This window comes from Sceloporus undulatus, chromosome 2, assembly GCF_019175285.1.
Source record: "Sceloporus undulatus isolate JIND9_A2432 ecotype Alabama chromosome 2, SceUnd_v1.1, whole genome shotgun sequence".
Lineage (NCBI taxonomy): Eukaryota > Metazoa > Chordata > Lepidosauria > Squamata > Phrynosomatidae > Sceloporus > Sceloporus undulatus.
The window spans coordinates 123,044,655-123,060,975 of record NC_056523.1 but is presented as its reverse complement, the minus strand read 5'-3'; the positions used below and the strand labels follow the sequence as shown (position 1 = coordinate 123,060,975).

The following is a 16,321-nucleotide window of genomic DNA, read 5'->3' as shown; positions in this document are numbered from 1 at the left end:
CCCTCAAGACGGTGGCTGAAGGGAGGGCATGTCTTCTTCCAGGCAGGCCTGGTGGAGCTAGCCTGCCTCTCTCGCCCTCAAGACGGTGGCTGAAGGGAGGGCATGTCTTCTTCCAGGCAGGCCTGGTGGAGCTAGCCTGCTTCTCTCTCCCTAAAGATCGAGGATGAAGGGATGTTCATGATGATGATACTGATGGCAAACTCACCTGTTCTGCAAAGTCCACACCAGAACCTCCTGGGATCTATTAAATACTCTCACTCTCTCCCTGTGTGTTGTATCCCATTGTTCTTCAGTTGGTAACAAGAAATAGCTCAAAGAAGTCTTTTGGCTGTAATCAAAGAAATACCATGTATGATGACTGTAGCTTATAGGGATATCTGTTTTCATTTGTTTTAAATACAGTGCGCCCTTGGCTTACGGGGGGGAATCTGTACCGGACCCCCCACATCAACCAAATACTGCGCATGCTCAAGCCCCATTCAAGTGAATGGGGCTCGTGCATGCGGCAGCGCGGTGGCGCACGCGCACCACAGGCGCACCCCCCACTCATCTGAATGGGACGTGCCACTCCTCGCGCCCCATGCGCTCCTGCGTGGCTTTGCACATATGCACAAAGCCATGTATACCACGCCCGCATATAACACGGGTGCACTGTAATTTAGCCATTGAAAAGATTTAGCAGTTCTTGCTAAACTTTTAGAGGATACAGTTGTGGGATATGAGAAACCTGCATTATTGTGTCAATTTTAGAATTGAGCTACTGACTAATTAAAACAAATTAGTCAATTGACTAGTCAGATGGTAGTATTTTTAAAGAATTAACAGTATGAGTGCAGCATAGAATCAGAAGTGGTTAGATGTACACATTAATTACAAAAAAGTAATGAATGAACTTGATAGCAAGAATTATTTTTTTAACTGTGTCCTTCCAAAGAACTGAAGTTGTATACATAATCTGTCCCATCTTTTTATCACAACAACCCTGCAAAGTAGATCAAGATGAAAGTGACACTAGTCCACTGTTACATAAATGAGTCTTGGATGATTTGAACCTGGCTTTTCCCCAGACAACTTTGTTCCTGTTTGGACAGTTGTTCATCTATAGCAGATGGCCAGTGGGAGAAATTTTACTATGCAAAAGTTACCTCTTTCTGAATAGTCAGAAAAAATGAAATTGGTTAGGAAAACTGGTCAAAACTCAAGAAGGTTGTATTTTACGATATACTTATATTGCAGATTTTGAGGTGCTATTGTAGGAGAAAAATCTGCAGTCAGAGTAGAAAAGCATCAGAATATAATGTACTATGTACACACACTCTATTTTATAATTACCTTATATACTCGAGTATAAATCGAGAAATTTATGTCCCGAAATGGACTCCAAAATCATGGGTAGACCTATATACAGGGCAATAAGTTAATGCTGTTTATCAATTTCCTGAAAGAAGTGCCCACCTTCCTCTGTAGCCAGGGATCTTGTAACAGCTCCCCATTTGAGTCCCCGGCGCACTCTCCTGTCTTCCTCTCTCTCCCCGTGAGTCTGTGTGTCTATGTGTCTTAGTCTTATCCCTCAGCCTACCTCCCCAGCCAGAGCTGACAAGCAGCTGCTGAGTCAAGGGAGAGAGATAGCATGCACAAGCTTGGACCCCATTTTCCAAGCCATGGGCCTGGAAATCTTGGGTGAAGAGAAGAAAGAGATAGAGAGGTCTGTCCCCCCCTTTGCAAGCCATAAACCTTGGGAATGCTTTTGGTAAAGGGAAGTGTGTGTGTGTGTGTGCATGTGCCAAGGTTTGTTTCCCCTTTTCCCTGCTGAGACTGTGACCCTTGGGAGAGGTCTAGAAAGGAAGATGTAGGGAGGGATATGTGCTTTGTTTCCCCCTTTAGATTTTTTGAAACATGCCCCAGTGTTTGACCCTCGACTTATCCACGAGTCATATCAAAATCCATGATTTTGGCCCCAAAAACTGTCCTTAACTTATACATGAGGTGAACTTATACACGAGTATATACGGTATATGATTTTATTAGATGATGGTTAATGTTTAGACATACATACTTCCATTTCTTTTTCTGTTCCCATCTCCTCCCCTGAAATCATTAAACTGTTAAAAATATAACTGACCAATATTTCATGGGTGGTGAATCCTGTGGCTGGTGTAGTACAACGTGTGTATGAAACCTTTGCATTATCACCACTGTCAATGTATCGTCTCTGAGCAAAATACTTGCATTTCATGTCTCCTGTCTTTCTCAGAAAGTTTGATGTTCTCCTCAGCAAACTCATTTTCTGATTGTTTGTTATTGCATCCTCATGAAGCTATTCAGGTTTACATTTTATATTTATATTTATATTTATATTTTCCTCATTTTTTTGGAAGAAGAGCCAGAGTTTTAGCTTCAGATAACAAGATGTTCTTATGTACACAAGGAATCCCAATACTATTTCACGAGCAGGGTCCCATTCCTGTCCTTTTTTCTAGGCTCACATTGGTGGCCTATGCAAGCATACATTTACTAATGAGGAGGATTGTATGGAGCCTTCCCTATGTCAGGCAGTAGGAAGTCTTTTTGCTACCAATCTGTAGTCCTTCCTTCACCTTTCTAGGATCTTTCTCTTTAATCTCTTCCACATGTCCACAGCTAGTTCTTGTTCTTTCCCAATCAATGGCAACATGTGTGTAGAAGAAGCAGCCCTCCCCTGCAGATTTTAGGGGTGAGGTGGAGACATGGGTTGTTTCTCAGAACTAGCATTTTTAAAACAGACAGTTCATGACTCCAAGATTATAGGATGTATATACACAGAAAGTGTAATTCCTAACTTCCTGTGCCTTTTTTTCTTCTTCAGTTCTGTGGATGGGCGTATTCGGCGCTATGACCTCCGTGCTGGGGAGCTTTACTCAGATTACATTGGAAGTGAGTATTGCAGATCTGCTGAAACAAGAGCCACAGTTGTTAAAAGTATCATTTCAATGGTCTGGTACATTTCTTTGGCCTCTCCTGCCTTGGAAGAGATGCTGGCCTGTTTTTTAATCTTTTCTTCAGTGGTTGTTCTTCAGGTTCAAGTTGATGATGTTCTGCAAAGGCATATCTTACATCTTCTTTAGCATCCCCTTTTCTCAGTGTAGACAAACCACTAAACTACAGTGAGTGGTTATCTTGATCCCCATAAACCATTATCCTTTGCTTTTCCCCCTTTGGAATTTTTAAATGTTAGGAAAATGTCATAATACCAGGAACAGGATCTGAAAGGCTTTACCCAGCTTCTTGCTTCTCTGGACATCAGGGATAGTAATCACCATTCTGGTGTCACAGTTCCCACCATTCCTCACCATTGGTTATGCTGGCCAGGGCAGCTGCTGATTGAAGTCCAAAATGTCTGGAGGGCCACATGATCTCCCTCTGCCCTAAATAAAAGACACCAAAATGGAGCGGAGCCTGACTATGCTTTTATTACAGGCCCAATCACCTGTGTGTGTTTTAGCAAAGATGGGCAGTGTACTTTGGCTTCTACTTTGGATTCTGCACTACGATTGCTGGACAAGGAGACAGGCGAGCTACTAGGAGAGTAAGCAGTATAATTATTCATTCCTATACCAGATGCTGTAGATTCTATTTCAAAGGAACGAACTGGCAAAACCACATCTGAATGTTCTAAGAAAACCCTATGAAATTTATGGGGCCACCTGGAATACTGTGTCCAGTTCTGGGCAACACAATTCAAAAAGGATGTTGAGAAACTGGAGCGTGTCCAAAGGAGGGCGACTAAAATGGTGAAGAGCCTGGAAACCATGCTCTATGAGGAACAACTTAGGGAACATGGGATGTTTAGCCTGGAGAAGAGAAGGTTAAGAGGTGATATGATAGCCCTGTTTAAATATTTGAAGGGATGTCATATTGAAGGAGGAGCAAGCTTGTTTTCTGCTGCTCCAGAGAATAAGACCCGGAACAATGGATGCAAGCTCCAGGAAAAGAGATTCCACCTCAACATTAGGAGGAACTTCCTGACAGTAAGGGCTGTTCGACAGTGGAAGACACTCCCTTGCAGTGTAGTGGAGTCTCCTTCCCTGGAGGTCTTGAAACGGAGGCTGGATGGCCATCTGTTGGGGATACTTTGATTGAGAGTTCCTGCATGGCAGGGGGTTGGACTGGATGGTTCTTGTGGTCTCTTCCAACTCTATGATTCTATGACAGGTGACTGGAAGGTGTGTGTGTACACATACACCCTTGAAAACCTAACAATAGCAATTAGAAAGGGGTGGCTGTTTTTGCATTGCTTAAAGTGCTATCCAACTATTACAAATGAGTATGTGTCTGAATGTCTCTATGTATGAGAGCATAGAGTAAAAAAGAGACTTGTACAATATGGACAGGTTGCTTACCTGTAACTGTAGTTCTTCGAGTAGTCATCTAAGAATCCACACAAATGGGTTATTCTGCGCCTGCACAGTATTTCCGGATCTTACTGGGATCGCTAGGGAAGACATTTTGGCGGTGGCTCTGCCCACCCTCTATATAGGCAGGCGGTCTTCCCGCCCTTTCTCAGTTGCAAAAGGTCCGCTGTAAGAGCAAACAAGGAAGGGAGAAGGACACGACAGAGGGGAGGATGGGCAGGATTTGTGTGGATTCGCAGATGACCAATCAAAGAACTACAGTTACAGGTAAGCAACCTGTCCTCCTTCGTGGTCTCTGTGCAGCACACAAATGGGTTAGACTGGCAAGCTTAGTCCTCTGTGGAGGAGGGAGTGTCCTGGCAATAAATAAATTATTAAACTAGAATAACAGTGTCAGTTATTTGACAGGTGTCAACTAACCTTAGTGCATTCCGGAAAGGAGAACAGCTCTACCAAAGGCTGCTTCACTTCGGTGTCTGGTATCAGGTCTGTAGTGCTTGATAAAGGTCAAAGGTTGTGACCATACCGCAGCCTTGCAAATGTCCTCCAAGGGAACTCCGGAGAGGAAGGCTGGTGGAATGGGCTCGAATTCGAGCAGGCAGAGTCTTCCCAAAAATCTCATAGGAGAGGAGGATTGTGGAAGTCACCCATTTGGAGAAACCTTGAGGTGTGACTGGAAGCCCCTTTTTGAAGTTGGAATAGCAGACAAAAAGTCTGGGAGAACAACCTCCTGTTGAGGTAGAAGGCCTGCCTGACATCAAAGAAGTAGAGCCTACACTTGTGTTGGTGGTCGGGTTCGGGGCTAGCATTGGGAGAATGATGTCTTGATTGAGATGAAAGGTGGACACGACCTTTGGCAGAAAGGAAATGTCTGGACAGAAGACAACCTTGTCTTTAAAAAATTTCAAGTATGGAGAGTCCATACGGAGGCACAGAGTTCACTGGCCCGGCATGCTGAGGTGATGGCTACCAAGAAGGCTGTCTTCCAGGTGAGGAGTCTAAGGTCACAGGAAGCCAGAGGTTCAAAGGGTGAGGTAGCAAGTGCTGCTAAGACGAGCTGGAGGTCCCAAGCCAGGATCACTGCTGGTGGTCTTAGGTTGGCAAGGCCTTTGAAAAATTTCTTCACAAATGGGTCAGTGAAGAATGATGGCCAGCAGGAGAATTGGTAGCGGGACAGATGGCCGCAAGGTAGCATTTTAAGGAGGAAATGGAGAGTCCAGATGTTGAGAGGTGTTGGAGGAAGTCCAAGACAACGGAGACATTGACCTCCGAAGAGGAAAGTAAAAAATTTAGCCCCTTGAAGGGCGTAAGAGCACTGAGTGGAGGGCTTTCGGGAAGCCAGGATGATTTCTTGGACTGGTACCAAGAGTTGGGTCAGGGCCAAATCCTCCACTCCACTAGACGGAGAGTGTTCACATCGGGGTGGCGAACCCGACCATCGTGAAAGGTCAGGAGGTCGGGATGGAGCAGTAGAGGCCAGAATTGGTTGCTGGAGAGATGGAGCTGGAGGGCAAGCCACGGCTGCCTCAGCCACCAAGGGGTGATCAGGATCATGTCTGATCTGTCTGTGTGCAGCTTTGCTATCACTCTGCTGATTAGAGTGAGGGCAGGAAGCAGGGACGTGGCCCTTGCCCAAGCAGAGGAGTGTTCGTCGAGTGCGGGATATTTGTCCCACTTTCAGAGCACTTCTTAAAAGAGTGGGCAGACATCTTTGGACCAAAGCCCAAGGATGAAGAGAGAGAATTGTCAAGAAGTCCGAGTGTTACCATTAATCAGTCCAAAACCAAGTCCAGAACACAATCCAAAGAGTAGTCAGAGTCAAACAAAGTCAAAGCAAACACAGGAAATGTAAGTGAAAGCTAAGGAAGGAGCGGTTCTAAGCAAGGTTCCTAAGCTGCTCACGTGGCGGACAAAATGAACTAAGAAAGGGCGGGAAGACATCCTGCCTGTATAGAGGGTGGGCAGAGCTACTGCCAAAAAGTCTTCCCTAGCGATTCCAGTAGGATCCGGAAATGCTGCGCAGGTGCAGAATAACCCATTTGTGTGCTTTGCAGAGACCACAAAGAAGAATGATCTTTATATGTATACATTTGGTAAATGTGCCCTGGGTGTTCTAGTGTAAAACTGACTACAACCATTTGTTGCCTTCTGTCTATCTGTCTTAACTTGGCAACAAAGGAGAATGCCTGGCTGAGTTGAACAGGTTTTCTCCTAATTCTCCTCCATTTTCCCCATAGATATAGTGGTCACAAAAATATAACATACAAGATGGACTGTTGCCTGAGTGAGAGAGATACACATGTTGGCAGCTGTTCTGAGGATGGGAAGGTGTATTTCTGGGACCTGGTTGAGGTAAGCAGAATTACCTGATGTGTTTTCTTTTGGGACAAAAGGTGCAGAGCTACAGGAATTGTGTTTGGCTGTAGTGCATCAAGTTGGAATTTTCCTTGGTTGGGCAGAATGGTATTGATCCTCAGAGGACAATGCAAGCATCTTTCTAGACTGAATGTGACTTTAACAGAAAACATCAGTTTGCTCAGTGATACAATGAAAGTGGCAATAACCACTATGATTTTTTTGACTTATTTTGGTTTGGCCTGGTTGCCTGAATGGAACAGCTAATATCATAACCAGGGGAGCAGTAAGAGTTAAGTCAGGACTAAGCTAGTTCAAAACTGAGCTGTAGTGACCTATATAGTGGTTTACAGAGCACTTTATAATTTTGAAGTTTATGGGTGAAACATTGTCACTGATTATTATTTGGCATGACGCAGTGGGGTAAACTTTCATCTGTGCACGGGAAAGTAACAGTTGCTTTCTCATGGACACTTCTTCCAGTTCCATTTTGCCCCAGGTGATCATATTCTACACTGTTTATCCTGTAGAGTCTAGAGCGTGGATGTCAAGCTATGGATTTGTTCTTGTCCGTTTTCTGATCACTGGGACACCTTATCACTGTTAGGAACTGACCTTGAAGGGATCACAGATTCCTTTGGGCTCAGTACAAAAATCCTTCAAATGTCACTAAGCCCCTGCTGAGTAAAGAGACGTTATTATTACAAGGATAATGGGAGGTAGGGCCACTTCTTATTTGTTTCATGTCCTGGCCTTTTCTGTGAAAGGACCTTAGGGCAGCTTACGATAAAATAGTACAAATGCATAAAAGCAAAAAAAGAAATAGAAATAAAACACAATTTAAAAATATGTGAGTAAAGGGTGGAGGAACCCAGCAACTATCCTATTAAAGACCTCTGCAGATTACACTACTAACTCAAGGCTACTTGCTGAAGGACTAATTGATCAGAAGCTCACTGAGTGCAGCCAGAAAGACAACAGAGCCTGGGAATGGCTATTAGTCACATAGTCCTCTTCTGGTACTCAAGTAGTGGCACTTGCAGTGCAGATAAGGGTACGTGTTATCTCTGTATAGGTCTTGTGTTCTTTTCTTTATAGTTTGGCTTCTTTCCTCACAGGGATCCCTTGCCCTGGCTTTGCCAGTGAGCAAAAGTGCAGTTCAGTCTCTGTCCTTCCATCCTACGGAGACTTGCCTTCTCACTGCTGCCGAGGGTCTGGTCCAGCTTTGGAGGGAAGACTCTTACGTTGCTGAGGAAAGAATACCTGCTTGAATATTATTGTCCTGTTCTGAGCAGATGACCTCAGCTGGAGAGAGAAGGAAATCTCTGGCATGCCTCTCTTCAGAAGCACACAGATGGTATGTACTGCCTTCAGGAAGGAATGCGGAACTGGAAAAAAAAATAAGCAGAATTTTGACTCTGTGACTTGAGCAGGACCAACCTGACTCTGCTCTGTATAGAAGACAATGTTGCCATCTGGATCATCTCTGAGGTAGCAGAACACTCAGAGTTCCTGACTCTTTGAAAAGGCATTTTCCATTTCAGTGTAATGTCTTATAAATAGTTTAAGTAAAACAAAACAAAACAAAAATCTTATGATGGGCTTTGGCAGTGCTAGAAAGACGTTAGTATCATGGTTTCAAAGCAAGCCTGAATAACTCATTTTGCTGTTCTTATTTGTCCAAGTGAATACAAGCACTGCTTTTAAGCTTGTGCAAATGTTCCCAAAACATTTCTTTAAAAGATACATAAAATGGAAATGTGGTAGAAGCTTAGTTTCTGTTCTCTTAATGCTAAGCTGCTTCTTGCACATGAAGAACCAAGAAAAGAATAATTTTCACAGGTGTGTGAAAAATGGATCAGATCTGCTTGTCTACCTTCATCATCTGTATGTCTTCAGCCTTGCCCAACAGCTAAAAGAGGTTGGCTTGTTTTGCCTGTCAACAAGTTCAGGTTTTCCTTTATAATGGTTACAGGCTTAAGTAGACAGTGACCAGGACAAGATACACAGTTTCTTTGGAATTGCATTTTTATAATGCTACAGTGCTCTAGGAAGCTGGTATAGTTCTACACTCCAAGAGATAAAAAAGGTTTTATGTAGGAAAGCAATGTAGAATGCAAACTATGCCATAATAATTGGTGGAGAATGGTATGAACAGATTAAGTTACTGTCTGGCCTAAATTCACTGTTTGTGGATTCAAAGATTTATATGCAGTGTCTTCACATGAATTAAACGTATTCTTTCCCAGAAGTTATATTCCATGATTTATATGAATCAGAGAGTGAAAGCACACTGGAATTGGGAATTAAGGAGCTTTCAACATATGCAAAGCTGGGTAGCTGTTGGAATGACAAAGTTGAAACAAGTTTTCATACAGATAAATTAGAATTAACCATTAAAAAATTGAAAAGGAACAAGGCTCCTGGATTTGGATGGCTTTCCTGGCCAATTTTATAAAGTTTCATTTAAAAAGGTCCTTTAAAAAGATTGCTTAATGATAGCTTAAATGAGGGTTATATTCCTATGTCTTGGGAAACAGCACAAATTACAGCAATCCCAAAAAATAACAGTACTCTTACTCATGTTTTGGCATATTGACCTATAACTTTACCAAAACCAAAATATTTTTTTAGATCTATATCAGTACAATTGAATACTTTTAATAATTATCACATTCATCCTGATCAGATAGCTACATGCCAAATAGACATCTATTTGATGCAAATAGAAGACATTAAACATACCAGCACAGGAAATAAGCAGCCTTTACTCTTACTTTAACTTGATGCACTCAAGGCATTTGATGATTTGCAATGGCCTTATATTTGGAAATTGCTGCACAGATTGGGTAGGGGAGAATATTTTATATATACAGAACATTTGTGCAGATTCTCAAGCCATAAAAAGCGTAAATTGTCTAGAATAATGACATTGTAATTTATCATGATGAGCAAGATAAGACTGCCATTCTCACTGTTATTCATTTACTGTTAGCAGCAGGGGCAATTAGGACTGACAAAACATTAAAGGAATAAATGCAAAATGAATAACTCAACAATTAAATATTAAAGGATGATATTGTGCTTCATCTAACAAAATAAAAAAACAGCAACCCAGGAGTGAAAATTCTTTTGTATAAATTTGGAAGATATTTAAACAAAGTAAAAAACAACTTACAAAACTGACAGATATGCCTTTGAGATTCTCAAGTTTTAGATATTTGAGGGTATTGTTAAATAAAGGTATGTCCCCGCTTTTGTATCATAATTATAATCTGGTCTTTAAATATACAAAAAGAAATTGAGACTGGATAAAACTGAAAGCTTTATGCTGGGAATAATAAGTATTGCTGAAACACATATTTCCCTTAAATTCTTATTTCTGTTTCAGATACTTCCTATGAGACCCCATTTTTCAAATCTCAAAAGGTGGCAAAGAAGTTTGGAAAAATGTATAGGGAACAGTAAAACTATTAGAATCATAGAGTTGGACCATCCAATCCCCTGCCATGCAGGACCACAGAATCAAAGTACGCCCAACAGATGTCCATCCAGGCTCTATTTAAAGGCCTCCAAAGAAGGAGACTCCACCACATTCCAAGGGAGTGTGTTCTACTGTCAAACAGCTTTCATTGTCAGGATGTTCCTCCTAATGTTTAGGTGGAATCGCTTTTCCTGTAGTTTGAAACCATTGCTCCACATCCTATCCTCTGGAACAGCATCCTCAATGACACCCCTTCAAATATTTAAACAGGGCTGTCATGCAGTTGGGACATTAGATCCCATGTGGTTGGTGGGACAAGGGGTGGAATATATTCATCCCACAGTTGGTGGCAAGGGAATGACTGGCTAAGTGGAAAATCCTCACATTTGGATTTGAGTTAGACTAGGATTTTCCAAACCTTATTCCACCAAGTGTGGAGTTTTCCAGTCAGGCAAATCCCACCAATGCCACCAGCTGTGAGGGTTTGTTTCAGGAAATCACACCACTGTGGCCAAATATGGGTTTCCACCCTTTAACTTACCAAATATGAAGATTTCTTCAATTACTAAGCATGAGAGCTTTCCATGATCCTTGTTGCTGCCCCAATGTTAGGACTTCCTCTTGTGATACTAACTATGGGCACTGTCTAAAGGCCTTAAGGAACCTAGGAGGATTTATACAACTTTTGTCTTCGGTGGACACCACCCCTCTATATTCATGCTGCTACCATAGACACCTTGTCTGAATCTAAACTCTCAACATTTCTGGAAGTCAGAGGTGGATAAAAAGAAAAACAAAAATCTTTATTTACAAAAGTTAAACATTAGCAAGGCAAAATAGCTATACAGTATATTACATGTAAAACATCACACACACATCCCTCTCTAGCTAACTCAGACCCTTTGCAGACCGGCAGTTTGGGCTGGCCTGTGAGCAGAGTCGAGTCATAGTGTCTACACGACGTACACCCTGGCTCTGCCCTCAGGGTGCTGCAGCCCTGATCTGGCTGTCAAAGCGGTAGCTAGAGGCTTCTCCTTTGGGACAGCCCCTCAGACCCTTAAATGTATGAATTTCATAAGGTTTTCTTAGGCAAGGAATACTCAGAGATGGTTTTGCCAATACCTTCCTGTCATTGGTGGTCTCCCATCTAAGCAAATTCCACTCATTTATTCCTAAGCCTGACTGACTCTTAATCATACATCTGCCACACCTTTTCACACAGACAGTCCATGCCCCTTACTAAGCCAACTTGCTAACTAAAGCTTAACACCCAAGGGTTTTTCATGCACACCAGCCTCTGCAATGTTGCAAGCTGTGCCAGTCCAGTCAGCTCAGCTTACTCTGAAAAGATTGGCTTTGGTACAAATCTTTCAAGATACTGCCACCCATAAGTCTGAACCATGAGATTCTTGTGTAAAGGAAAAGTCAAAACAGTTTCTCTGGAAGATGGAGAAATCAGTGGGATCAGACTCAGGCACAAGATATGGTTGATTAGAACATTTGGGAACCGCAGACTTGGTGCTGTATACAAATTTCCTTTATGTATCTTTGGAGGTACCTGAGGAGAATACTGTATCATGCTACAATTTTTAATGCACCTCTCTTCACCTTTGCAGTATTTATTTGCTTTGTGGATCCTACACTGTTAGCCTGTGTGTCCAAGTCCACCAGTCAGCATTCCCTCTTCCTTCTCCATCAAGTTATAACCAGAAGAGCATTGCTGGATTGAACCACAGGCCTGTGCAGCGCTTTTGTTCCCACAGTGGCCAATCAGATGCCCATGGAAAGGCCACAGGCAGGACAAGGAATCAATTAGCACCCTGCCTGTGCCTGGTATTGAGAGACACTGGGGACATGTTTATGCATCATGAGTAATAACCATCAATAGTTCTGGCCTCTTGTCTAATCCCATCTTAAAGCCGAGTCAGCAACCATTACCTCATCTTGTGGCAAACTATAATTGAAACACTGCACTGTACAAAATACTGTATTTCCACTTCTCTCTCCTTGCTTTCCTGTCCTTCAGATTTGTTGATGATTTGAGCCCATTCTACTTTAACACTGATCATTGTTCTATGTTGGCCTTGTGTACACAAAGATAATAGTCTTGAGTGAAGAAACAGGGCTGGAACTCAGTCATAGGTCACCAAACTGGGCAGCTCAGTTCATTACATCATATCCTGGAAAGGAGCACCTGTTTTGCCACGTTGTTTGAACCAGCTTTACAGGTTTGGAAAACCAACTGCCTGTTGCTCTGTCAAGGTCTGTCTGATTGCAGTGAGAAATATGCAAGGGAATAGAGAGCTAGGAGCCTAGAATCAGCATTACATTAATTTTAAAGAAGTCTCTCCACAGCACAGATAGAGTGGCAGGCATCTTCCTTTCCACACTCCCATTTGTAGTCCTGATGCAACTGTGGAGGATCTTACCACCACTCCTCTAGAGCATCCACAGGAGCTCAAATTCTGTTTGCTATTATCTATCTTTGTGAGTCAGGGTTTTCAGCACTTATAGCCATTAAAACAAAAGGCTGAAATGTGTTCGGTGTCAAAAACCACTTCACAATTTCAGCTTCTTATTCTGCCCAAACAGCTGCAGCCTTTTCCTTAAACTTTATTTTTTCTTATATTTGCACAATTTGGATTTACTGTATTAATTTTTGCATGAGAAAAAGAGAGGAGTCAGTATCTAGTAAATACTTATCTTTATTCCATCTGTGTGAAGGAAATCAATTTCCAATGCAATGAAATTAAGTTTATGCAAAACTGTGTTCTAGGTGGATCCATAGCTTTTATCAGATTCCCAAAGAGGACTATGATCCAGGAAAAGGTTAAGATGCACTATGCTGGTCAGTTTAAGCAGGGAAACATGAGCTGAAAACAGTGCACGTGGCTTTTGTTCTTTCGCACTAGGTAAGAAGCAAGGTACAGTCAGTTGGCATATGGTACTGAGGACACTCAGGTAAGGCCAGTGTCAGCATCCAGCATCAGATTGTCTGTGCCAAGAAAGTGATCAGCCTCAGAATTACTAGCTGATCTATTACTTCATCTTGGCTTACATGCTGAGTGACATTTTGGTGCATAAACAGCAGCAGTGTTCAAAGGGATCGAAGGGTGCTGTCTATAAAGGAAGTGACAAGCAAAGAACAGCTGAGTGCAACAACCACTGCTGGGGGCAGCAAATGAGGATCAGAAAAAAGGGGTCAGCATCTTAGATAGAGGAACATCACTTTCAGTTTCAGATGTCAAGGAGACAGAAGGTTAATTACAGAAGACCAGGGGCTGTCCAGGTGAGTGTGACTGTCTTTCCCCAGCTTGGACAGTAACTAGATCTGTGCCTGTTCTCCAAATCTGAAAAACACTGATTATTTAGTGCACTTCAGATTAAAATTAAATTAAGGCAGCCCCCCTAGACTATACCCCTCACTGCAGTCCCCAGAATTTCACCAAGATACAGATATCTAGTAAAGGTGCTGGCTGAAGAACCAGAAAACTCTGTCTTGAAACAGTAACTGAATATTAGAAAGTAAAATAAGGTGGATTTGATAAGGGAGTTAAGAAGGCACCATAGTTGAGTTCTTGGACGATGTGTATTTTAATCTCTCTCTTTTTTTTTTAAATATGGTAATTGAACTCTGGCTCAACCCGTGGTGGTGAAAACAAAGTATGTTGTTGGGTAAAAGTGGAGAGAAGAAATAGAGGTTTGTGGAGCTTATTTTAATTTTGGGGAATCTATTGGTTTTACTGGCTAAATCAAAGTGGGGAGTGCCATGGCACTAGGCAGAATGGGGCTGTAATTTTAAGTTATTTTGGATGTTACGGAAGAAGACAAGTTGTATTACATTAACTCTTAGAAATAGGTACTTGTGGGATTTCTGCTTCATGTACCAAAATAACCTCACCAGTTTTGGGTAATATGCTATTGATTTGAGGTGGAGTGCTATTTTATGTTCTCTGTATTTCTCAGGCTTGTACTAGGAAAGACTCCACAGTGTTGTAATTCTAATACCAGTTATCACACTTAATGATAGTCTGTTGTACATACACATCATGATACAAAGCTTGGTTGAGTAACAATATTCAACCTGAGCATCTGAAAAAGAGCAGCAAACAATATTACCTGTGCTTTTATGTGCATCAGTGCAAAATTGTTCCCTCCCAGTCAGAAGTAGTTATCTTTCATCTGGCAATCCAACTTCTTTGGGGGAGGGAGGGGTAGTTCTATTGTTTCCTGCTAATCCAGTGTTTCTGCCCTATTGGAGAATCTGGCTTGGATGTCTGCAAAGGCAGAGTTGCACTATCAGTCAGGGACACCAGACAACCGAACGGCTGCAAGCTGAAGTTCACTTGGAAAGAATGAAGGTAAATGTAGAATTGATTAATAAGTCTCACACAGATTGAGGATTTGAGAAAATTCATAGCTTCTTCCAGAAAAGCTCCAAATTAGTGAACAGTATAAATTATCCTGCATACACTGTGTATTGCTAATTGGCCAGGGATTTGGAATTTAATCAAGATTAGAAGTGTTGTATATAGCTTGTTGCTGCTGCCCAAACCAGCAGCTTGTTGGGTTTGTTAGAAAATATAGCTACTATCCTCCATTTCAAGGTGATTGAGTAAATTAGAGTGATGCCCAGGAAAGAAACAGGAGGCTACTCTATAAATTTGTAGTATAAAGGAGCAAGTGTAAGGCTGTTAAGGACTAAATTCAATTTAGTCCCAACTATAGCAAGTCAACGCTTATCCATTGATTCAATGGGTCACCTCTAACTAGGGATAGCCCCTGATTTAGGCCCAAGTATTACTTATAAAGTACTCCAAACATAATCTGGATACAATTAGGACCTTTTTCATGCTTAAAAATCATGACTATATGTGTAGTTAGTTGCAACTAACTCAACCCCTCTTAGGTTGAAAAGGACTTTGGAATGACTGATTTTCTCTGGAACAGGGTGAACATTATTTATTTATTTACATGCCTTGAGCACAAATTATTCTTCAAGACAAATCCGTACAATACCATAAGGCAGATGCTGGTATCTCTGTATTCCAGCTGGGTGACTAAAGAAGGGCTTGTTTGAACAGACCAAGTGAAGTCAAGAGAGAAATGAGATTTAAACCACAGTTCTTGGACTGTAGTTTACTCTTAGCCCATACGCCAGACTACTGTTTTTTTTTTCTGTTAATTGACCAAATATCATAATGAAATTAAGGATACCTGAGGATTCCAAAATCACCTTTCCAAAACAGGGAAGATCCAACTTTGTAACCAAGTCTAGAACAGTTCTATTTCTCCATCCGAAGAAATAGCTAAACCCTCCGATTTTTCTTTCCATGCAGGTCTTCAAAGCAGCTGGTGACTTGCTGCAGTATTGTTGGGAATATGCCAAATATGATCCATTTCTGACTGGCATTCTACCCTCAACCAATCCAAGAAGAAAAAAACATTTTCTGTCCTATGTGCACATTAAACACCATGCATTCATGGAACAGTCTGTGATAATTTCCCTGTCCTTCCATGTAACTAACATATACAATACATTAAGGTGAAGGTCATACAGAGTAGTGAAAACCTATTTCTAAAATAATTTTCTGCTCTTTTGTTATGCTTGTGTGTATTTTATTGTCATGGTTCTGTTTTATAGTTATTAGCTACCCAGGAATCAAAGAAAGGCAAGAGCAGCTTCATATTTCATCCCATTTGCTATTAACCAAATATATAATTTCCCAAAATATTTCTATTTTGAAACCTGGACCTTTTAGCAAATTCTGCAATGCTCACTACTGGTGTCTGTAATATGAATGGTGAACACTATCCATCTTAGGGATTTCAGTTGCTGACACATATAAACCTGGTTCTTCTAAACATGGGGTGGAGAGATTCCACTTTGGGGGGGGTATCTAATGAATGGTGAGGGTTTTAGCATATTATATGCTTTTGCAAATAAACTTCCTTGTACTCTTGAGCTAAAAAAGGCAACAACCTAAAACAGGCAAATAAAAAAGACACTGTGGTGTTCGTTCCTTTGTACAATTATATAAGCCATGTAGGATTGCAACCTATAGCTACTAATATATATTCAGAGTCATTC

At 41.6% G+C, this 16,321-nt stretch overlaps 1 protein-coding gene across 10 annotated transcripts in view; it reads left to right on the top strand.

Annotated features, from left to right (window-relative positions):
* Window positions 1–16,261, top strand: part of WDR83 (WD repeat domain 83) — a 24,318-nt gene extending 8,057 nt beyond the window's left edge. For 4 of the 10 annotated variants that reach the window (XR_006101916.1, XR_006101908.1, XR_006101910.1 and 1 more), the window contains 5 exons: window positions 2,846–2,913; window positions 3,457–3,565; window positions 6,629–6,743; window positions 7,865–8,103; window positions 11,847–16,261. Coding sequence is in view for 1 of the 10 variants with exons in the window: in XM_042449318.1 (XP_042305252.1) it covers window positions 2,846–2,913; window positions 3,457–3,565; window positions 6,629–6,743; window positions 7,865–8,017 (445 nt within the window). In the remaining 9 variants the exon portion in view is untranslated. Of the gene's footprint in view, window positions 1–2,845; window positions 2,914–3,456; window positions 3,566–6,628; window positions 6,744–7,864; window positions 8,928–11,846 lie in introns of those variants that run through there. The other 6 variants (XR_006101912.1, XR_006101914.1, XR_006101911.1 and 3 more) reach the window with 6 other exon arrangements.
* Window positions 16,262–16,321: the final 60 nt, after the last annotated feature.